Source organism: Trichechus manatus, unplaced genomic scaffold (assembly GCF_000243295.1).
Source record: "Trichechus manatus latirostris isolate Lorelei unplaced genomic scaffold, TriManLat1.0 scaffold00001, whole genome shotgun sequence".
In the NCBI taxonomy this organism is placed as follows: domain Eukaryota; kingdom Metazoa; phylum Chordata; class Mammalia; order Sirenia; family Trichechidae; genus Trichechus; species Trichechus manatus.
Window position 1 is genome coordinate 19565809 of NW_004443937.1, and position 23343 is coordinate 19589151.

Sequence of the window (23343 nt, forward strand, 5' to 3'; positions counted from 1 at the left end):
AATCCAATCTTGTAGATTGAGTCCTGCCTTACAAACACAACTGCCACCCATCCTCCCTCATTAACATCATAGAGGCAGGATTTACAACATATAGGAAAATCACACCATACCTGGAATCATGGCCCGGCCAAATTGATACACACATTTTTGGGGGTACATAATTCAATCCATGACACCCTTGAACCTAGGAGAGGGTCCCCTGCCCCAGTGGGTTGATTCCTCTGTGGATTGGGTTCTATAAGGAAGAATGAAAAGAGGTGACCAGCAGCATCTGCTACACTGGCTTGGCTTACTTCCCCGACCACCTCTTTCATTGCCCTGCCCCCCTGGGGCTGGCTTAGCCTCACCTGTGTGTTTACCTCCCTTAGGCTGTCCTCCCCACTTGTGTCTTCCCTCTCACCACCCTGTCCAGCCCCATTTTGAGTCACCTGCTGTTCTCCTTTCCCAATCTTTCCAGTAGGCTTTTCTGGAGCCTTTCGGAGGTACCCCCCTGTCTGTCAGCATTTCCCGTTTCTCCAGGGCATTGCTCAGACAGCTGATGCACTGTTTCCCATTGCCTATTGCCACATGTGTTTATCTGACTTTCTCCTCAGTTTGAATGTGCACTCTCTGTGAGTAGAGGCTACACTTCTTAAAATTTATGTATTTTTTTCTGGAAAGGCAAAACGTTCCTATGGTTCAGTGTTCAAAGGGTTCACAAGGGTGCACAGGATCAAGACATCTCACCGATCCTACCCCCAGGCTCCGTGATTCTACCCAGAGGCAACCAATGTGCCTCAGTTGGTTGTATTTTCCCCTAAAGACATTTTATGAATGTACAAGCAAGTGTCTATATCTATTTGTCTGTTTCAGTATATTCTGCCCACCCTTTGACACCAGCGGTGGCTTCTACAAACTATTGTGCACCTTGATTTTTTCACTTAACAGTATTTCTTAGAGATTATTCTTTACAGACACACTGAGAACTTCCCTTTTTTTAATGGTTGTTCAGTATTCCATTGTACAGATATACCAGAATTTATTCAGGCATTCCCCTTCTGATGTACTTCTAAGTTTAACCACTTAAAGTAGCTTTAACTAACAAATGTTTCAATTAATCTTGACAAGTCATTTTATACAGATCTGAGTAAATTGTTGCAAGCAGAATTGCTGGGTCAAAGGGTACGTGCATTTGTAATTTCAATACCAGTAAACCAGTTGCTGTTGAGTCAGTTGTGACTCATGGCTACCCCATGGGTGTCATAGTAGAACTGTGCCCCATAGGGTTTTCAATGGCTATGATCTTTTGGCAGTAGATCACCAGACTTTTCTTCTGAGGCACCTCTGGGTGGACTCAAACCATCAGCGTTTTGATTAGTAGCCAAACGCTTAACTGTTTGCCCCACACAGGTCTCCTGTGATTTCGATAGGCATTGCCAATTTCCTACTGTAAAGGTTGGACCATTTGCACTCCCTTCAGTGCCGTTGGAGTGCCTGTTTCCCGGCACTCATCAACACAGTTTATTTTTTTTATCTTTCACAGTCTAATAGACAGAAAGTAGTATTTCATTGTATTTATTTCATTTCCATTACAGTGTAACGAATTATCCCAAAACTCAGCAGCTTAAAACAATGCACATTTATTACCTGATAGTTTCTGTGGGTCAGGAATCCGGGCACGGTTTCACTGCTTCAGGGTCTCTCATGAAGCTGCAGTCAAGGCGTCTTCCAGACTCACTCACATAGTTATCAGCAGATTCAGCTCCTCTGCAGGTAGTTGGACTGAGGGCCTCAGTTCCTGCCCAGAGACCACCCTCAGTACTCCCCCATGTGGACATCTCCAACGTGGCAGCTTGCTTCATCAAAGTGTGCAGGCTGCCAGAAAGACAAAAGTCACAACCTTTTGTAACCTAATCTCAGAAGTGACATCCCATCACCTTTGCTTCTCTTGGTTAGAAGCAAGTCACCCGGTCCATCCCACACACAAAGGGAAAGCATTACACAAGAGCCTGAACACCCGGAGGTGGTGATCATTGGGAGGTCTTTAATTAAGGGCTGCCTGCCACATTCATGGTAGCATAATTTGCATTCCTTATTATGAGTGAGTGAGGTTGAGTATCTTTTGATATTTATGTTCATATTGTTTGCCATTTCAATGGATTGGGTGTTCTTATTGATATACAGAAGCTCTTTATATATTAGGAAAATTTGCCCTTTAATTGTAAGTATATTTCCAATTTTTCTATTTATCTTTTGACTTTGATTTTCATGTTTTTTTGCTGTACATATAATTTTTTATGCAGTCATACTAACAGTCTTTCTTTTAAGACTCTGAGTCTGTGTCCTTCTTGAAACAGAAGGTGTTTCTTATACAGCTCTCTATGCCTGAGTGCCCAGCACAGGCAGCACAGTCCGTGTGTTAGTTTTCTATTGCTGAATAACAAATTACCAAAACCTTAGTGCTTAAAATAACACCTCTTTATTAGCTTACAGTTTTTGTGGGCCAGAATCCAGGCACGGCGTGACTGGACTCTCTGCTCAGGGTCCTGAAGCTCAAATCAAGGTGTTGGCTGGGCTGAATTCTCTTCTGGAGGCTCTTGGGGAAAATCCGCTTTCTGTTCATATTGTTTGCATGTTGTTGTTGTTGTTGGCAAGTTGTATTCCTTATGGTTTTAGGACTGAGGTCCCTGTTGTCTTGCTGGCTGTCATCAAGCTTAGTTTCTGGAGACCACCATTTATTTTGTGCCATGCATCCCTTCCATCTACAAAGCCAGTAACGAGAAATTTTCCTATTACCAAATCCCTCGCATGCTCTGAGTACAGGAAGAGTCCCCTCCCTTTAAGAGCTCACCTGATTAGGTCAGGCCCACCCAGGATAATCTCCCTATTTTAAAGTCCAGTAGGGTTACTTGTTGGAATGCATGGAACATGTAGGAATGCCAAAAGTTTCCAGAAAAGAGAAAGGAAACTGGGCCCTATGTGGGTGGGATGGAGATAAGCAATATGTGAACATGCTGTGAAAAAGAAGGAGGGTCTTCAGGCAGGGAGCAAAAGACAGGGAGCAGCCTAGAGAGACTAGGAGGGTTGGCTGGAGGAGAGCGGGAAGGGAGCTGGAGAGCTCTGAGCAAAGAGAGGGAAGAGTGGATTGGTTGATGCAGGAGGAAATAAAGCCAGCCTGTGGAAGGCTGACTGGATGTCTTTTCTTACTGTTTCCACATTCTGTCTGTTTATTCATTCACTCAGAATATACTTATTGTTTGTGTGCTGCGGGCTAGGCACAGTGCTAGACCCCATGGTGACCACAGCAGACAGGCTCTGCTTTTATGGCGGTCACAGTCGTGTGTGGAGACACAGAGGCAAACACATCGATAAATGTGCGGTCGCATTATGGGCTATGAAGGAGAGAGCAGGGTGATGTGCTGGAGCGAGTGTGGGAGAGCAGCCTTGGGAAGGAGACTGAGGAGGCCTCCTGGAGGAAGCGGGTAGAGCTCAACGAGGAGTATGGAACCTGAGGAGGAGTGTGGAGCCCGAGGAGGAGCGTGGAGCCCGAGGAGGAGCATGGGGCCCGAGGAGGAGCATGGGGCCCAAGGAGGAGCGTGGAGCATGAGGAGGAGTGTGGAGCCCGAGGAGAAGTGTGGAGTCCAAAGAGGAGCATGGAGCTTGAGGACGCCTTCCTGAGGAGTGTGGATCCTGAGGAGGAATGTGAAGCCCAAAGAGGAGCGTGGAGCTTGAGGAGGCCCCCCTGAGGAGCATGGAGCCCGAGGAGGAGTTTGGAGCCTAAGGAGGCCTTTCTGAGCAGCATGGAGCCTGAGGAGTGTGGAGCCTGAGGAGGCTTCCTTGATGAGCATGGAGCCCCACGTTCTGAGGGCAGGAACAGCTTTTCAGGAGCAGGCAGGGCTTTGCATGACAGCAGTCATTGTTTTCAGGTCCTGCTGGTCTAGATCAGAAGCAGAAAATAATGAAGATCCTTTCTAGTTATTTAAAATTGAATAGCCTGACCTTGAGACCTCAGCAGGATGAGGAAGAACTCAGACCTTTAAGAATGAACATTTGGCTCAGAAGCAGCCCAGTCTTGAGCTGACCCTGTGAAAGGAATAGCAGACCGTTTGGAAACTGAGCTCTTGAGGAAAATAACCAGTCCCCTTGAAGAGTCAGAAATGAGAGCTAGGGGTGGTGATGTGCATTCCTGAGCCCTCTGCCTGCTCTCCACAGACCCATCTAATTGTCCTGGGGAGACACGGCCCCTAAACGGAGGGGCTGGAACAGATCAGTGGCTCTGATGCCCAGGCCCCAATCTTAGGGATTCAAATTCATCTGGTCTGGGGTGTGGCCAGGGCTGCATTTTTCAAACGCTCCCCAGGTGGTTCTGGTGAGCGTAATGGGGGGAAACCACTGATCTGGTCCTCCTTCAGGTTGTGGGGTTTTGAGGGTGGGTGGGTTAGAGGCCCAGAGAGGGCAGGGCCTTTTTCAAGGTCACGTAGAAACCACCTGACTCCTGACCAGTACAGCCGTGGAATCTAGTTCAAGCTCTTTGAGATTTTCCACGGTGCTACTGAGCTAGTTTTAAAATCACATTCTTGATTTTCTGGATTACGACCCAATAAGCTGCATTGACATATTTTGTTCTCAAGTTGCACAGGACAGTAATTTCTCTCACATCATGACATTCTTTTTTTTTTTTTTTTGGTGACAGTTTTTTTTAATGATTATGAGAGCAAATAATCACAATAATCCGAATGCACAGAAAATTATAAAACAAAAGTCACCTATAATCTCACACAGAGGTAACCACTTTTAGCATTCTGGTATTTATCCCTCTGTACTTTTCACTGGACATGCGTGTGTATATATGTATGTGTGTGTGAATGTGATATGTGTTGCATGTGTATATGTCTCTGTGATGCATGTGTGTGTTATGTGTGTATATGTGTGTATGTATGTGTGTATATACATGTATATGTGTGAGTGTGGTTTATGAGTCTGTGTGTGTGTGATTATCTATATTTCTTCTTCAATTTGAGGGTTAAGAAACATTTTTGTAATGATTTGTCACTTGCTTAATCAGGAAACTCTAAGCGAGATTATACAAATGATTGTTCTGTTCCCATATATCTTGTACTGATGAGAATGGTTCAAGAGTCCAGTGTATAATTATACATAATATTATGTTTAACCACATTTAAAACTATAAAGAAATTGCTGCAGGTGCTGAAGCCAGAAAAAAATGATCACTTGTTTGGGAGCCTTTCCAGTTGTGTGCCTTGGGGTTGGGCATCCCACTACACTGAGTTCAGCATCCTGAGGGACTGGGCCAGTTGAGAAGGCTTCTGTCTCAAATGACTTGCCTTAAACCAATTAATGTCAGCAACACTTCCCAGACACTCACCATTTCTGTTGGCTTTCTACTGGTTTGAACAAACTGATCCAAACCATGAGTGACAGGCAGTAGCAGGGCTTGGTAGATGGGAGTGGGTCAAAGGAGTGGACAGACAAGGAGGTGCAGTGGGGAGAGCCTGGGCTGGGTGTTGGGAGTTGAAGTCACATTCCTGCCTCTGATTAACTTGCAGTGTGATATTAGGCAAACCTTCCTAGGAATATTTTGAGGGTTCAGTGATTTATTAAATGTGAAAGGGCTTTGAGAAGCACGAACTGCTGGACAAATGGAAATAAAGAGGATTCATTCATTCATTTATTCATAATTTTCAGGTTGTTGAGTACTTTGTATAGTGGACCCTACTATATGGTCTCATCATTCCTTGGGGTTTCCTTCAAGCACTTATGGGTCATAATCACATTTTCATTTTTATGATTATCTGCCAAACTGGAAAACTCTAAGCATGTCTGTTTGACTCAGAAGTGTACCCTACCATTTAGAACAGGAACTGGAGAATCTTAGGCACTAAGCATTAGTATGTGGAGTAAATCAATTTTCCCTGCTTGGAAGATTTCAGCAGTGAGCCAGGTAGACTCTCCTCAAGAGGGACATACTCTAGGGAGGGAGAGTAGATACAGGTGTGATGAATGCTTCTGTAAGGCAAAAGTGGGACTTGCTTTCCATTTACAGCAGCATCTAAGAGAATAAACTATCTAAGAATAAATATACCCAGGGATGTGAAAGATTTATAAAATTATGAAACACTGCTGAAAGAGACTAAAGAAGACTTAAAGAGATGGTAAGATGTTCCGTGCTCATGAATTGGAAGACTTAATATAGTCAAGTGTCAGGACTACCCAATCCCGATCAAAATTCCAACAACATTATTTACAGAAATGGAAAAACTAATCCTCAGTTTTATATGGAAATAATACGAGATTCCAAATAGCCAAAGCAGTTTTGAAGAAGAACAAAGTAAGAGACCTCACACTTGGAATAGAGTTGAAAATCCAGAAATAAGTCTGAACACCTATGGTCAATTGATTTTCGACAAGGGAGCCAAATCCATTCAATGGGTAAGAAACAGACTCTTCAACAAATAGTGCTGGCAAAACTGGATTTCCACATGTAGGAAAATGAAACAAGATCCATACCTCACACCATACACAAAAACTAATTCAAAATGGATCAAGGACCTAAATATTAAATCTAAAACCGTAATGTTCTTGGAAGAAAATACAGGAGCAAAGCTTTGGGACCTAATTTTTTTAAATGATAGATTATCAAACACAATAACGAATGCATGAACAACAGAAAACAAAATAGATAACTGGGACCCCATAAAAATTTAATACTTATGCTCACCTGTTGTCTTAGTTATCTAGTGCTGCTATAACTGAAATACCACAAATGGATGGTTTTAACAAAGAGAAGTTTATTTCCTTACAGTATAGTAGGCTAAAAGTCCAAATTCAGGGTGTCAGCTCCAGGGGAAGCCTTTCTCTCTCTGTTGGCCTTCTCATCAGTGTTCCCCTGGACTAGGAGCTTCTCTGCACAGGGACCCCAGGTCCAAAGGACACGCTCTACTCCTGGCACTACTTTCTCGGTGGTATGAGGTCCCCATGTCTCTCTGCTCACTTCTCTCCTTTATATCTCAAGATATTGCCTCAGGGCACAATCCAATCTTGTAGATTGAGTCCTGCCTTACTAACACAACTGCTGCCCATCCTCCCTCATTAACATCATAGAGGCAGGATTTACAACATACAGGAAAATCACACAATACCAGGAATCATGGCCAAGCCAAATTAATACGCACATTTTTGGGGGGACATAATTCAATTCATGACACCTATAGACTGTATCAAAAGAGTAAAGAGACAACCTACAGACTGGGAAAAAGTCTTTGGGAATGATATAACTGATAAAAATATATAAATATATAAATATTTTTATAAAAATATATAGAAAACGTCTACAATTTAACAACAAAAAGACGACCCAATCAAAAACTGGGCGAAAGACATGAACAGACATTTCACCAAAGAGGGTATTCAAATGGTCAACTGACACAGGAAAAAATGCTCAATGTCACTAGCCATCAGAGAAATGCAAATCAAAACTACAATGAGTATCCCATTTCACTTCCACTGGGATGGCCAAGATAGAAAAAATAAATAACAAGCGTAGGAGGGGATGTGGAGAAATTAGAACCTTCATTCATTGTTGGTGGGAATGGAAAATGATACAGCTGTTGTGGAAAACAGTCTGGTGCTTCCTCAAAAAACTAGAGGTAGAGCTGCCATACGACCCGGCAATTCCACTCCTAGGTATATATACCGTAAGGACTCTAATAGAAATGACATGACAGACATATGTGCACCTGTGTTCATTGCAGCACTATTCACAGTAACAAAAAAGATGGAAACAATCTAAGTGCCCACCAACGGATGAATGGATAAGTAAAATGTGGTACATACCTACAGTGAAATACTTCTCAGCAAAAAAGAAAAATGAGTTCCCAATACATCTTGGGACATGAATGAACCTGGAGAACGTTATGTTGAGCGAAATAAGTCAATCACAAAAACACAAATACTGTATGTTCTCACTTTTATGAAATAACATGAACAAGTAATTATACAGAAACTTAAAAAAAAATAGTGAGACTTGCTTAAGAGAAGTTCTGGAAAAGTGCTTTGGGAATTCTGGGGAAGGAAATGTTAAGCTCTGGCCAGGAAGTTGTAGAGTCCTCAAAGACAAGGAGGCACCTCCGTTGGCCTGTGAGGTGTGGTGGGAGCTCGGCCTGCAGAAGGGGCAGCAGGGAGGAGTAGCAGCGTGATGGTGGGTTTGGGACCACATGAAGACCCATGCAGCATATGGTACATCCTGGAGAGAGAAAAGGCTCCATGCATGTTTTCTCCCCAATTGTGAAGGGCCTTGAATGCCTGGCTACAAAATCTAAGCTTTCTCAGGTAATGAGATGACAGCTTGAGGATTTTTGAGCAAGCAAGTAACTTTATTAGAGATCCATATGGGGTATTAATATGAAAAGTATGCATTGCTTTTGGCAGGGAGTTGAGTTAGGAGGTAATCAGGGCTATGGCGAAGGTAGTGGCCATGGGCTGGAGAGGAAGGGTAGATGAGGGAGAGTCAGGTGTAGACAGATTAGATGTGGGTTAAAGTGGGGATGGGAAGTCAGGGTGAGGCTCAGGTTTCTGATAGGGCCACTCATTGCGGCAGGACACTTGGGAGAGTGGGTTTGGAAGAAATGGTATTGAAATACTGTTGAATGTGACGTACTTGTTCCTGTCACCAGGGCATTAGATGTATGTTCTGGAATTTCAGAGGAGAGGTCTGGGTTGAAGAGAGAGATGTGGGAGTTGTTGATGTATCTGAAATAAGTCAAGAATGGCGTTATCCGGTTATCTATTGCTATGTAACAAACCACACGAACATTTAGTGGCTTATTTAAAGCCAGTTGTTCAGTCTGGCTACAAATCTGCAGTTTGGCCAGGGCTCAGCAAGAACATTTCATGTCTGCTTTGTGCAGTAGCAGCCTGAGTGGCCCGACACTGGCTGTATCCAGTCCAAGGGAGTTTATTCGAATGGCTAGGAGCTTGGCTGGGGCTGTGGGCTGCCACACCAATATGTGGCCCCTCTGTGTGACTGCTTGGACTTTCTCACTACATGGGGTTTGGGTTTAAGTGTGAGCATCCCAAGAAATAAGAAAAGAGGAAGCTGTCAGTTTTTAAGAGCTGAGTGCAGAAACTGGCTGGCACTTCCACTGTATTCTACCGGCCAGGCAGTCGCAGATGGAAGGGAGGGGACAGAAACCCCAACTCCCCATGGGAAGAATGCAGGGAAGGATTACCCAGTAAACAAGGTACACAGGGCTTGCTTGTGCTTACTTACTAATCTGTAGTGCACAATTTCACCTGTTTTTCACCACATCAAAGATGTGCTCACTACAGATTAATAAGTAAACAAAAGTAAGCCTGTGCGTACCTTAATATAAGCCCCTGCATACCTTGCTTAATGTAAGCCTGTGCGTACCTTGCTTACTGGTTAATCTACCCCTGGAATAGTGCCAAAGGAGTTTAGGACCAGGCCCCTGTGAAGGGCTAAAAAATATTGGTTGAATGAATGAGTGAATGGTGTGTGCAAAGATGTGGTAAGAGGTTTGGGGGAACAGTTATTGGAGAAGCTGGATGGATTTTGTGAGGAGGGGGTTAAGCTTGAGGTGGAGTAGGACTTCAACCTAGACTGGTGATGGACTTGAGCTCCAGGCCAAGGGTACAGACATGACATGAACTAGGTAAGTTACCTAAGATGGTGATGGTGTAGGAACAGAGGTAGGAGTGAGGCCTAGACCAGGGCCAGTACCCACTGGGAGCAGTAGGGGAGCATGAGTTGGACCCTCAGCTTTGGGACTCTGCTGGCTATGGCCTGGATCACTGCTTCTGCCTGCCCTCAGGCCTGGACATTCTGTTCCTTGTGCCTGTGGAATGCACAACTGACACCCAACAATAGAACCCTGGAATCAAAGGTGGCTTCCCAGCCACTCCTCTGGGTCAGGTGGTGGTCAACAGGGTGTCAGGGCTGTCTAGAGAAAGAAAGTAAGGGTTGCTTTGGAACCACATTTACAAGTCTTCTGGGCTCTAGAGAGAGAACAGGGCTGTGATTCTTCTGTGAACATAGCCTCTTTCTGTGGCGATGAGTCCCTGAAAACTTAAGTCAGGGTGGCCACAGGGCTCCTTCTGGGGACCTGCGGGCTGTTGACCTTGAGGGAGAAAACTCATTGGGCTGTAGACCTGGCTTGAGGAGGTAGGTCCTTTCTGGCTGAGATCTCTTTAGACCGAGGCCAGACCAGGGCACGAGTGTAGCACGGGTGCCTTCTGTGGGCCTTCACGTGGGACAATCTCCAAGGCCAGGCTTCACGTGGTCTCCTGCTCCCTGGTTCCAGCATGAGCCAGCTTCCTGGACTGCTGAATGATGTCAAGGTCAGTGCTGAGGCACAGTGAGCCTCCTCACAGCAGGCTGGCAGGGGAGGTCCTGGCTAACAAGGGGCCACTATCTGAGGGAAACTTAATCTGCAGGGAGTGGACAACACGAGTCGGTGGGAGTCTCCAGAATGAGGCTTTGGGTCATGCTGGGCTTTGTTCCTCACTCTCTGTTTCTGCTGGATCTTGGCTGAGGGGCCACTGGGAGCTCTCCACAGGTGCACGCACCTGGCAACAGGCAATCCTGTCCCTGCGTGGACTTCTCAGGAAGAGAGTCCTGGAGTGGGTATGGAGAAGAGAGGACAGAAGATGCCCCTGGGCCCAGACTCCTAGGAAGGTGGCCTTGCACCTGTTTCACTTTTGTTCCTAGGAATGAGGCTGGTGGCCTGACCATGGGAGTCACCCAGCTGAATCTGGAGTTCCGCTTTCAAGACAAGAAGCTGAGAGGCTTCAGTTGTGAGCTCATCCGGTCCCCCTATGGGGTCTTCCCAGAGAGAGTGCTCACCACTGCCTGCCAGATCCTGGTGCCCATTCTCCTCTCCGGCTTGGGCATGATAACCGCTGGCCTGGTGTTGAACACAGTGCAAGTGCGTACTTGGGGTCTGAAGGGCATCTTGAGGTCCTGATGGGGGTGGGGGTGGAGAAACCAGGGCCTCCTGACACCATTGGAGAGGGCAGGGCAGGTCTGGGGTATGTAGGGGACTCGGGGGGAGACTCTTGAGCCCATCTCCCTCCCTGGAGCCCCCAGGATTGATGGTGTCAGCAGCGGGGTCCACTGGATGCCTAAGTGCCTACAACTTAAAGAGCACTGAAGGCTCTGATGGACCCCCAAAGGTCAGCTGGGGTGAGCCTCTTAGCTCTAGACGTCAAACTGCTTTCCTTCCAATGAACTTGGACTAATTAATTAATTAGAAGGACTCGAGCCCTGGGTCTGCCCCTCACTAATTGAGTGAATTATTTAATTGCTCTGTGCCTCAGTTTTCTCATCTGTAAGTGTGCCCAGTCACAGGTTGTTGCGAGGATCATATGACTTGGTGTCATAGCCCTGTAGGGGCACCACTGTGATGGACCCACCCCTCCTGAATCCCTGCGTGGATCTTCAATGGAGAGAAGGTCCTGAGTCCGGCCTGAGGGTTCAGGCAGACGAGTGAGCATGGCCGTCTAGACCTGAGAAGGCCCCTGGGGCGCTGGCCAGGAGACAAGGAGTCATGGTCAGCAAGTGCCCCCATGCTGTTTCTGCTGTGGGTTCAGATAACATAGTTTGGATCATTGAGGGCTTTCTCTGTCTGTGTACTTAAACATTTATTCAAGAGCTAGTGTGTTATTTTAGAAAAAGTAGAAAAGATACATGTGTGAAGGAGGTGGGTGCCTGTAATTTAACTACTGCAGGTAACTGCTGTCCACACCTTGGTGCATATCTACCAGGGCTGTTTTCTACATGCTTTGAACATATAAGTAGATGGGATCATGCTATATAATGCTGCCTTGTAGTCTGGTTTTCAGCCTATGGTACCCCTCCAATATAGAATTCTGTATCTCTAAGCATACATGATGTCCCCTTTGTTGTGGCTGTCCAGTGTTCCCAGTGTGCCTGTCCCAGAGCTAGAGAGGGGCAAGCCACACCCATGTGGCCAGTTAACTGTCCGGGTGCTGGATGTCTACCCCGAAGGTTGCCAGGCTGCGTCTGCATGTGTCCCTGAGTGGGTGGGATGTTCACCATCTCTGGCCAGCTGGGCTCGTAGAAAGCCTGTGCTTATCTGGGCTTGCAACATCTCTCCTGCGTGATGTCTTCACCCTTGAAGCAGTTCCAAGAGTTTGTCACCTCTTCCCCAGGATCAGCCTGCAAATACTGGGGAGAGAGATGACATGCCCTAAACCCTCTCTTTTGGACCTCCTGTGGAACATGGCTTTGAACCTCTTCACCCCATTGCTGACCCCCTAACCACAGTCCATCCATAGCCCCTAAGGGTTGAGTATGTGAGAACAGCCTCCTCCTCTTTGTATTTCAGTTGATGCAGCCTAGGAGGGTATTTGTGCAGTTGGTTGGGAGGAATAGGCAGGGTCAGTAAGATGTGATAGGGTGGGGTGGGTCTGTTGACGGATGCAGCACTAGGAGTCTGGTCCAGAAAGAAGTCCAGCCTGAGGGCAGAATGCCGTCTTTCATAACACCTGTCTTGAGATGCCGTCTGGGAGGCCATCCTAGAGTAATCAGGTATTGGAGATAGGCCCAATTCCAGCCCGGAACATGCAGCAGGAGGTTGTCTTTACAAATTTAGGCCTTGACCCATTCAAGTTTTGGAGTCCCGAAAACTGGGAAGAAGAAAGCACTGGGTGAGGTTGCCAGCAGGACTCCCATGCTGTGGCCAGAGCCAGGACATAGTAAGGAGGGACTGCATGGAGAACTCAGGCCAGAGAGCAGGCCAGCACCACAGGGCTTGCCTTCTGGCCAGGCTAGCCCCCACCATGAGGCACTTCAGTAGCATAAACTCTCAGGTATGGTCCAGGCCTCTCCATGAATAACAAAGACACTCTCATCACTATGGAAATTCAAAAGTAGAAGTTACCCCCCAGGAACCATAGACAAAGGCCAAATCCTTCCAGTAAAGTCATTTTTCATTCCCACAGGGACACAGGGGACATTTCAAGGGTGTGGGAGCTAAAAGGAGACTGTCAGAGAGGTAAACCAGGAAAGTGCGATGTCAAGGAAAAAGAGCTTCAGGGAGGTGGGAATGGCCCACAAGCTTTGTTACCGGGGTTCTCAGGTCTCGCTCTCTGAGAAATGAGTGAAAGCGAAAGAAGAAGCTTTATTTGGTTGGCCAAGCACAGGGGGCTTGTGTCGCCAAGATGGCTCCCTGAACAATGGCAGAAACAGTATTTATTATGGGAAGGATCCTGCCAGAAAGGAGCAAGGTTGTTGATTGGTATGAGCCGAAAAAGATGTTATGGGGCGGTTCCGTTTTCTGCGCTTGCTCAGTCCAAAGTGGGGGGGTGGGGTTCTCTCAAACCGGATCTTAGGCTCGGATCCTTCGCTTCTGAAAGTCTTTCCCCAGTCTTGGGCCGCTAAAGTTTTGTTCCGTCCGGCAGGAGAAAAGTTCTGGGGTCACCCAGAGGACAGGATTGATGGTTCTGCGCATGTCAGGCAGGCCAGATTTGATCTTAACTGGTTCTATGGTCTTCGCCCTCAGCTCCGTGTTTTCTTGGGCAGGAAGTTGGCCAATTGCCTGAAAAACATCTGGAGAAACCAGTTAGAAAGGGAGGTGGGTCATACTACTCTACTTATGAGTTGGGGTTAGTAATGGTGCCTGGAGGCTGTCGGCCTCAGCTTGTCTAGAGCTGAGAGGTCCTTTAGACGGGAAAATGGCCACTGGGCAGGTCAGGGAATAGGGGTAGAAGCCAGATGGAGGTGATGGCATAGGTGATAACGGGTGTGGCGAGGGGAGGCTCGTCTTATTAGTTCATCTCAGAAAGAGGAGTAAAGTTACTGGACAGCTTGAGGAAAGATGAGGGGATTACCAGGGAAGATATATATATATATATATATATATATATGTATAGTATATATCTTAGTTAACAGGTATTTATTGGTTGTTTGAAATGTGTCAGCCAGTTTTCTAGGCACTTGGGATACTTAGTGAACAAAACTGACAAATTCTCTGCCCTCCTGAAACTCACATTTTAGTGGAGTGAGACAATAAATAGAAAGCATAATCGGTAAGGAAATTATGTGTTCTAAGAAGCTAAACGAAAAAAACAGTTGCTGTCAAAACAGTTCTCTCAAATATGGGCATAAGATGGTGAGGGTGGTGCAGGACCAGGCAGTGTTTCATCCTGTTGTACATTGGGTCACTATGCGTCAGAACCGACTCGACGACACCTGACAACAACAGTAATGTATAGTATGTTGGGGCAGTGGCTTCTGTTGTGTTGGGAACACTTGGAGGGAAACTTTCTGATGAGTCCTCACATGGCAGTGGTCAGTGTGACTGGTGGTTACTTCTCTGGCCAAGGGGACGCACGTCAGGCTCTCTCCCCTGTGGAGTCCCTCATGAATCACAGGTTGGTTTTTTGGCTGAAGGACTTTTCACACATTCTGCCCGTGAAGTACTTCTCTGGTGTGTGAATCTTCTAGTCATCCGCAGATCTAGTGTCTGGAAGAAGCCTAGGTGACACTCAGCACAGCAGGTGGCCTCTCCTTCCTGTGTCTTCTCTGATGGGCGTCTAACAGAGAGGACTAACGAGCTTGGGTCTGTCGTCTCATCTGTATGATTATTGGGTCCTGTGGAAGCTTTCTTCATCCCCTCCACATGTAGATTTTCTGTCACTGCTCTGGTGGGTGGAAAACCCTGGCCCCACCTCCACAGGGACATCTTGGCAAGAGGTTCCTTCCAGGGACCCTTCCTGAACCTGGAGGTGCCAAAAAGCCTAGCTGTGTGGGCTTTTGCAGACACCTCTCTCTTCAGGCTTAGGGCTGCTCTTTTCCTGGATAATGAGTAGGTAGGTATTTGATTGCCTCAGCTAGTAATACTGCTGCTACTTACTTGAGCAGTTTTCAAAGAAATGTTCTTGCCATCTTCTTTATCCTCATCTCCTTGTCCTGTATCTTGGGGATTCCGGAAGAAACTGTTTTGTGAGGGGAACAGTGACCTCTCTCCAGGGCATATCCTCAGAAAAGAGGATTTCCTGTCCTTGCATGTGGACTTGGGCAAAGCCAGGGTGCTTCATGCAATCATTAGGAGTCCTGTGGATTTGTGCAGGTTTCTGCCACTTGAATCCCATTTATCTTTCAAAGTGGACCTGTGACTGCAGTGTACATTTCTCATAAACAGCTCTGGGACCAGTTAAGAAACAATGTTATCTTTGCTGTGTTTTTCTGGCTGCAGCCACAAGTGAAATCACGTATGGAATCTTTGCAGCGCCTGCCTTGCACATGAGTTATTGCTGTTTTGAAATAAGCTGAGCCGAGTGCTCTGGAACTCAGACACCCCTCTCCCTTCTGGGCAGGAGGCCCTTGGGTGGGTTTAAACTGTAGATTTTCTGACCTAGGATTACTTCTGGATGGCTCACATTGAAATGAGGTTCTGAAACCGAGAGCTACTCTTAGCAAGCATTGCAGAGACTCCACTTCAAGGACTTGCCTCTGTTGTCCTGTGTCTCTGGGGATCTGTCTCAGCATCTGGTTATGCTTGGGGACTACAAGCTCCTCTTGGCTGAACCTTTAACCTGGGAGTCCTGGGCTGAATGCCAAGCTGACGTGGCACTCACATGTATGGGCTGAGAATGTGTTTATGGGAAGGAGCCTGGAGAGAGAGAGGCCAAAGATACCGCCAGAGGCCTTGTGCAAGGCCTGGCCAAGGCCAGATGCACCCCAACACCGGACATATAGTGTTGTCCAGGACACACCCCCTTCTGCTCCTGCAGGAGCAGGGACACAAGCCTAGTCGGAGGGAGTTTCGCCTGCATTGCCTCACCAGATCCCCTTCACAGCTCTGGGCAGCACGGCTTGTTCATTCTCCACACTTCACGGATGGAGATGCTGCAGCTCACAGTGACATGAGGGCTGAGGACATGCAGGGTACCTGGCCTCAGAGCACTCCCCACCTCCCAGCACGCCACTGCTCAACAGTGCAGAAACCAGCCTCACCAACAGCAACCCAAAAGAGCTCCCTCATGCCCAGACCCGTCCTTGCCCCAGAGCAGCACACTTGCTGGCAGAGACACACTCCTGCCTCTTCATGGCCACGTCTCAGCCTTGGAGCTGATGAACCAGTGAGCGAGGATGAGTGCCTGCTCAACACAGGGCCCCGTGGGCTGTCACCACTCAGCCTTGTGGCCGAGGCTCCATTGTCATCCATGGGCTTCGTTTACTCTCGGTCTCTGGGCTCTGGGTGCCTTCAGTGGCAGCCCAGAGGTGGAGGCTCTGTAAATGCCCAGAGTACCAGTTGAGTGTTTCAAAAAATTATTTTTCAATTATTCAAGAAATGTGCAAGTATTTCTCTTGTTGAAAAACAAATTCTGTAGATGACATGGTTATATTTGTGTAGCAAAACTCAACCCTGGCAAGGATGTCTGGAGGGTGAGGCTCAAGGCATCAGGAGAGCTGGAAAGCTGTGGCCATAATGCAGAGCCCCCAAAGTGCGAGAACCGTTTCTGATTGATTTCAGCTTCCCCAGTGACTAAGAGAGGTGGTTTTATGGTGCTGCTGATGAGGGCAATGGCAGTATGGATGGAAAGTAGGAAACAAAGTGAAGAGATGTCTCCTGGGAAGAATTGAAAACACTTATGATGGCTTGGATATAAGGTAGAGGAACATGGAGGGGCTAAATCCTGGCTAAATCCTGGCTAGCAGAGCCGAAATTATCACTGAACTGTAGTCGATGGGGCAAGGGAAGAGGGACGTTCATGTGGGAAGGTTTGAGCTTGGCTGTCTCAAGTTCGTGGTGCCTGTGTGACAGGAGAATGAAAGTTAAAAGAGACCATTGGATTTGTCTATCTGAAGGTCACTGCTTCTTTTAGAGATAGGGATGGCACTGAGGGTGTTGAGTTGTGATTGGAGTGAGGCTGTAACTCATTCAAATTTTAGTGGTGCTAGAAAAGAGAGATGGAAGACTTCAGTAGCAGGGGATGATGAGTACTTGGTCTTCTGTGTAGGCAGAGAGAGAGCACACATATAGTGGAGGCTGGAGGAGGGTGCCTAAAGTCAAGGACAGCTGGGGACACCTGCCTCAGAGGCGGAAGCTTAGGAGGGAGGGAGGTGAGTGCCATGGAGCTGAAGTTCCGTGGCGGGAGTGAATGTCTAATGGTCTCTGTGCATTGGCTGAAGAAGGAAACCCAGCCGTCTGCTGGAAGGAAGCATGGCCAGCAAGGCTGATTAGAACAACTGCACAGAAGACTGGAGCCAGACACTTCCAGGAGACAGAGTTGAGGGAGGCTCACTGATGATGAAGCACCTCTTTGCTGGGTCCTGGTTTTCTTCTGAAGTATTAGGAGAGGGCAGAGTCCTAACTCAATCAGAGCTGAGAGTGGATTCTGAATTCAACAGTTTTGTTGATAAGGTAAAGAGAGAAACAGAGGGACGAAAAGAGGGAAGGAGGGAAAGGTAAACAAGCCATCGTCTTCCTGTGTCTGAGAATGTGAAGGAGGCTTACAAGGACCTCTGGCCCAATCCTTTTACTTCTAGGCCTTGTAAAGCATGTTCCAGACCAGTTGCCATTGAGTCAACACCAACTCATGGTGACCCCATGTGTGTCAGGGTAGCGCTGTGCCCCACAGAGTTTTCAATGACTTGATTCTTCGGAAGTAGATTACCAGGCCTTTCTTTGAGGCACCTCTGTGTGGACTCAACTGCCAGACTTTTGGTTAGCAGTAGATCACGTTAACCTTTTATACCACCCAGGGACTCAGAGGTACCTCGCGGTGGGTTTGAACTGCCAACCTTTTGGTTAGTAGTTGAAAGCTCACCAATTGCACCACCCAGGGACTCCAAGACATTAAAATTGATTGTTTTTTAAAGGCCACTTTTTAAAAAATTTTTATTATGGGAAACTTAAAACATTTACAAAAGTAGAAGAAATTAGTGAAATGAATTCCTGTGACCCTATCACCCGGCTTTAATAGTTATCATCTTATAGACAATCTTGTTTCATATCTATCCAACCTCCATTATCCTTCTCAACTCAGGATTGTTTTAGAGTAAACCCAAGAAATTTAATCATTTCTTCCATAAGTATTTGAATGTATCTTTAAAATAAAAAACTTTTTTTTTAAACAAAAACATACCCACATTATTATAATTCCATCTAAAAATTAGCAATTTTTAATACCTCATCTGATCTTACTGATTTATTTTATCTGCCTGGCCCATATAGATATCTGTGACCCCTACATTAGAAAGTCCTCCTGGTTTTGGAATTCTAGACCTAAAAAAGGAATTCCTACTTTGCTGGCTGGTGCTGCTTTAGAGATTGTTCTCCTGCGCCCCCTGTACGCTACAGTGATGTGTACACATCTTAAGTGCTCAGCTGCTAACTGAAAGGTTGGCAGTTGGAATCCACCACCCGCTCCTTGGGAGAAAGATGTGGCAGTCTGATCCCATTGAGATTACAGCCTTGGAAACCTATGGGGCAGTTCTACTGTCTCCTGTAGGGTCGCTATGAGTCGGAATTGACTCGACAGCACACAACAAAACACAGCTCTTTGTGGGAGAACGGGGACTAGACCTCTGGTCCCACCCAGTCTCCTAGCTGACAATGGCAATTTGCAGTCTAATTGCATATTAATTAAATAGGGAGGAATAGTTTTCACTGCCTGAAAGAAATTTTTTTCTCTTCCAATTTTCTTAAAACACACATCCCTATAATTCTGCCTTTTAATTAATTATTATTTTACTTTGATAGAGACAGATCTATTTTGAAAAATGAAGAGCACAAGCCTGATGTTCAGTGGTGACTCGCACTCAGCTTCAGTGCCTGGGGAGCGACAGGGAGGGCAGGGTCTGTGGGAGCCTGAGGAGTGACTATCCCTGATCAGCTCAGCTGATCTAGCCAGGTGTTACCAGGGCTCCCAATTTATGAGAACTCTTCCAACTTTCAGACGGTAACTAGTTCGTATTTCTATGAACACTTTGTGCAGATCGAGTAAAGCCCCTTTGCAGGCTGGACCCAATCACTTGGGCTCTGACTAGCCCAAACCAAAAAAACCAAACCCTTTGCCGTCGAGTCGATTCCAACTCATAGCAACGCTATAGGACAGAGTAGAACTGCCCCCATAGGGTTTCCAAGGAGCGGCTGGTGGATTCGAACTGCCGACCTTTTGGTTAGCAGCCAAGCTCTCATCCACTGTGTCACTGTGCTCCCTGACTAGCCCAGCCTCCAATTATCCTGGCTTCTGAGGACCAGAGAATGAAAGAGGCGTGCCTAAGGCCACTAGTGTGGATCCATTAGGCAGTATTCAAAAAAATTCAATGGCTTCATCATTAGTTTTTTACTTTAAAGTGCTTTAAGAAGCTACTTAGTCTTCTTCATTTTGTCGGGAATGAGAAGTAACTTGCTGAAGGTTCTCTCAAGGATTGTCCAGAGATGTGCCGATATGTACCTGTGGATTTATCTCCTTGTTCTTTCTCACCAGCACTGGCCTGTTTTTGTGGAGGTGAAAGACCTTCTGACGTTGGTGCCACCTCTGGTGGGCCTGAAGGGGAACCTGGAGATGACGCTGGCTTCACGACTGTCCACGGCTGTAAGTCACCATCTGGGCTACAGCCCCCTGCAGCCTGGAATGGATGCGCTCCCCACATCAAGTTCCCCTCAGCAGCTTGTAGGTGGGTGGGTTGGATTCTCAGAAAACTGCCCTTGGGATGAGGTGGAAAGATGAAGACATATGATGTTGAGTTCTGTTATTTCATTATGCTCTGCCTGACCACTCTTCCCAGGCTCTGTGTGCCTGTTGTCTCCCCTTTAGCCCAGATGGAAGTTGGTACCCATGTCCCTGTGCCCCAATTCCCTAGGCTGCCCCTGTTCACCCCACAGCCTCCTGGGCCTGAATCCAGCTCCTTCATACTTGCACAAAAGTCTTGGTAAGCAGTCAAGCTGAATGGAAGATTTCAGAGGAGGTCGAGGACAGCCTCAAGTCACCTAACGTAATAGTATCTGCTGGGGGTTGCTGCTCTCCAGAGGACACCTCACATGTGCACCACCGGAGGTGTCTCTCCTTGAGCACTTTAACCAATACAGCCCTTAGCCTTGCTGGCTCTGTTCTCCCCTCCTGGCTACCCCCAGGGAATTGAAATTCTTTTGCTTCTATTATGTAGAATGGTTTCTCCCTTTCTCTGATGCCCATTTAACATGGCCTGTGGTGGAGGAGACATGTGGTGTGTTCAAGGAACTGAGAGAGTGCAGTATCGCTGGAGTGCAGAGGGTGGGTGTACTGTGAGGCTGAGGAGATAGGTGGGGTGTGGTCAGCTGAAGATACACAGGTTCTAATTCCTGGAAACTGTGAATGTTACTTTATGTGGAAAAGGGTCTTTGCAGATGTGATTAACTTAAGGATCTTGAGATAGGGAGAGTACCCTGGATTATCTGATGGGCCCAATGTAATTACAAGGGTCCTTCTAAGAAAGAGGCAGAGGGCAGTTTCAGACAGAAGAGAAGGCCATGTGACAGAAACAGAGAGAAATAGACAGAGAAGATGTGATGCCCCTGGCTTGAAGATGGAGGAAGGGGCCATGAGTCAAATGATGCAAGAAATGTAGACCTAGATACTGGGAAAGGCAAGAACCAGATTCTCCCCTAGAGCCTCTGGAGGGAGCACAGCCCTGTCAACACCTTGATTTTAGCCCCGTAAGATTCCTTTCAAGGTCCCTAGGTGGTGCAAGAAGGAGCCCTGGTGGTGCAGTGGTTAAGTGCTCCGCTGCTAATGGAAAGGTCGGCGGTTCAAACCCACCAGCCGCTCTGCAGGAGAAAGATGTGGCAGTCTGCTTCTGTAAAGATTGCAGCCTTGGAAACCCTATGGGGTAGTTCTAGTCTGTCCTATAGCGTTGCTATGAGTCGGAATCTACTTGATGGCAGTGGGTTTGATTTTGGTTTGGCGGTGCAAACAGTTTGCATTCTGTTGTTAACCTAAAGGTTGGTGGTTCTAACCCACCCAGTGGTACCACAGAAGAAACGCCCTGGTGTTCTGCTTCTGTTAAGATTACAGCCAAGAAAATCCTATGGAGCAATTCTACCCTGTAACACACGGGGTCGCCATGAGTCAGAATTGACTCAACGGCAACTAAAAACAAGACTTATTTCAGACTTCTGGACTTCAGAATTGTAAGAGAATAATTCTCTGTTGTTTTAGGCCACTAAGTTTGTGGAAATGTATTGCAGCAGTACTAGGAAACTACTGTATGGGGCCAGATCATATAGAGCCTTGAGGGACATCGAAATGTTTTAAGCAACATGATGCACATAAGCAGACACACGCACACATATAATTCATTGGTCAGTATCTGGGAGGAAAAAATGTTGATGATGATCTCTGTTACAGTGGTATTGCAGGTATTGCATTTTGATTTTGTAATGCTCACCTGCATTGTGGAGACCTGGTGGCACAATGCTTAAGAAGCTGGCTGCTAACCAAAAGGTTGGCAGTTCAGATCCACCAGCTGCTCCTAGGAAAGTCTGTGGAGCAGTTCTACTCTGTCCTAAAGGGTTACTATGAGTTGTCGGCAATGGGTTTGGTTTGGTTTTTACCTGCATTGTAAACATTTCTGTACAATGATTGTGTCTTAGTGTTGTAATTCTTTTAAAATAAATAAATGTGGAAGCAAAAAAGAGCTACTAATATAATTAATTACAACAGCCTGTCCAAGGAGAACAGCCACATTATCACCACGGTAGAGCCTTTAAAAACATTCAACATCCATTCTTTTTTCTTTTTTTAACATCGCTGTATTAAGGTGTCAATTAATACAGCAAGACTCAGAGATTTTAAGAGTATGGGTCAGTGACTTTTGACACATATATATCCTCATGTAACTATTATCCCGGTCAAGATAAAAAACATTCCCATCTCCCCGGAACTTTCTTTTGTTTCTTTTTGCAGCCCAATCTCCCCTACCATGGCATCCCAGGCCACCTCTGTAGATTAGCTTTGCTTTCAACATCCATTCGTAATTAAAAAAATACTCTTAGTGAAACTTGAAATAGACGTTTTTGTTTATATTGTTCTAGGTATTCTAGTTAATGTAATAAGATAGGAAAAAGAAATTAGAGCCTTAAATACTGGAAAGGAGGAGAAAAACATGTTATTTTCTATTGATATGCTTGTCTTCATGGAAAATATGAGCAAAACAACTATTAAAACTAATGAGCAGTCACCAAAGTGACCCAGTTTCAAAATATCTAAATGAAATAAAAAATGTACAGTAACACATGTATATATCCCCCCACACACTAGAAATAATCATTTACAAAATATAATTGGAAGAGAGGTATCATTCAAACTATTAACAAATTTTAAAACATCCTCCGAGTCAGTCTCAAAAAGAGACGTGCAGAACTGAGACAAAAAGAGCTACAAAACTTTATGAAAGGAAATACCACTTTGGAGAAAGATATGAAGTTCCTGAATGAGAAAAGTCAATGTTGTAAAGTTATCAATTTGCCTGGTTTTAGCTTGTAAGATTAATGCAGTTGCTATCAATATTCCAAAGGGACTTGAAAGGAAACTTGATGATATTATTTTAATGTTTATCTGGAAGAATAAATAAAGAATAGCAAAGAAAATATTATTAGGAAAGAGAAAGTATACTGACGGTGAAATTTTATTTCCAGATTTTAAAATGTAATGTAAAGCTACCGTAACTTAAAATGTTTTGGAACCATATCTATCATTAGAACCAAACAGAACATCCAGAAATAAACTCAGATGTATATGAATATGTGTATGTATGCATATGTATGATAATACAATACTTTCAGAGAAGATGATAGGATGCTTTCAGGGAAGAAAGGCTAAATTATTAATGAAGGGTGCTAATTGGTTAGTTCTTTAAAAATAATTTTTTATTTCATATCATACCTCAATGTATATTTTGAATGGACAATTAAAGCATGATACCAGAAAAAAACACACAGATATTTTTAGAATCTGATGCTAGGAAATGCTTTTTAAGTAGTAATACAAATGCAAAATCCATAAAGGAAAGATAATGGCCTTGTCTCACTTAAATTCGAAGCTATATGCCATAATTTCCCTGCATAAATTTAAAAGGGCAATGACCAACAAGGAAAAAAATGGTCATATTCAAAGTTAACAGTTTGTATCCTTAAATATCTAAGTAGTTCTTACATATCAATATGAGGACAACCCCCCCCAATAGAAAATTAAACAGAGGACTTGAATAGCTTACAAATAAATGAGAAGGTAAATCCATAAATGAAAAAAATTCAATCATACTGGTCATCAGTGAATATTCTTTAACCAGTGCTATTTTATTGCATATCATAG

At 45.5% G+C, this 23343-nt stretch overlaps 1 protein-coding gene across 3 annotated transcripts in view; it reads left to right on the top strand.

The window, feature by feature from the left end:
• SLC41A3 (solute carrier family 41 member 3) overlaps positions 1-23343 on the top strand; it is a 101865-nt gene that overhangs the window by 24316 nt on the left and 54206 nt on the right. For 2 of the 3 annotated variants that reach the window (XM_004368410.3, XM_023725786.1), the window contains exon 3: positions 19480-19587. In XM_004368410.3, the coding sequence (XP_004368467.1) occupies positions 19480-19587 (108 nt within the window). Of the gene's footprint in view, positions 1-10726; positions 10944-19479; positions 19588-23343 lie in introns of all 3 variants that reach the window. The other variant, XM_004368411.2, reaches the window with a different exon arrangement.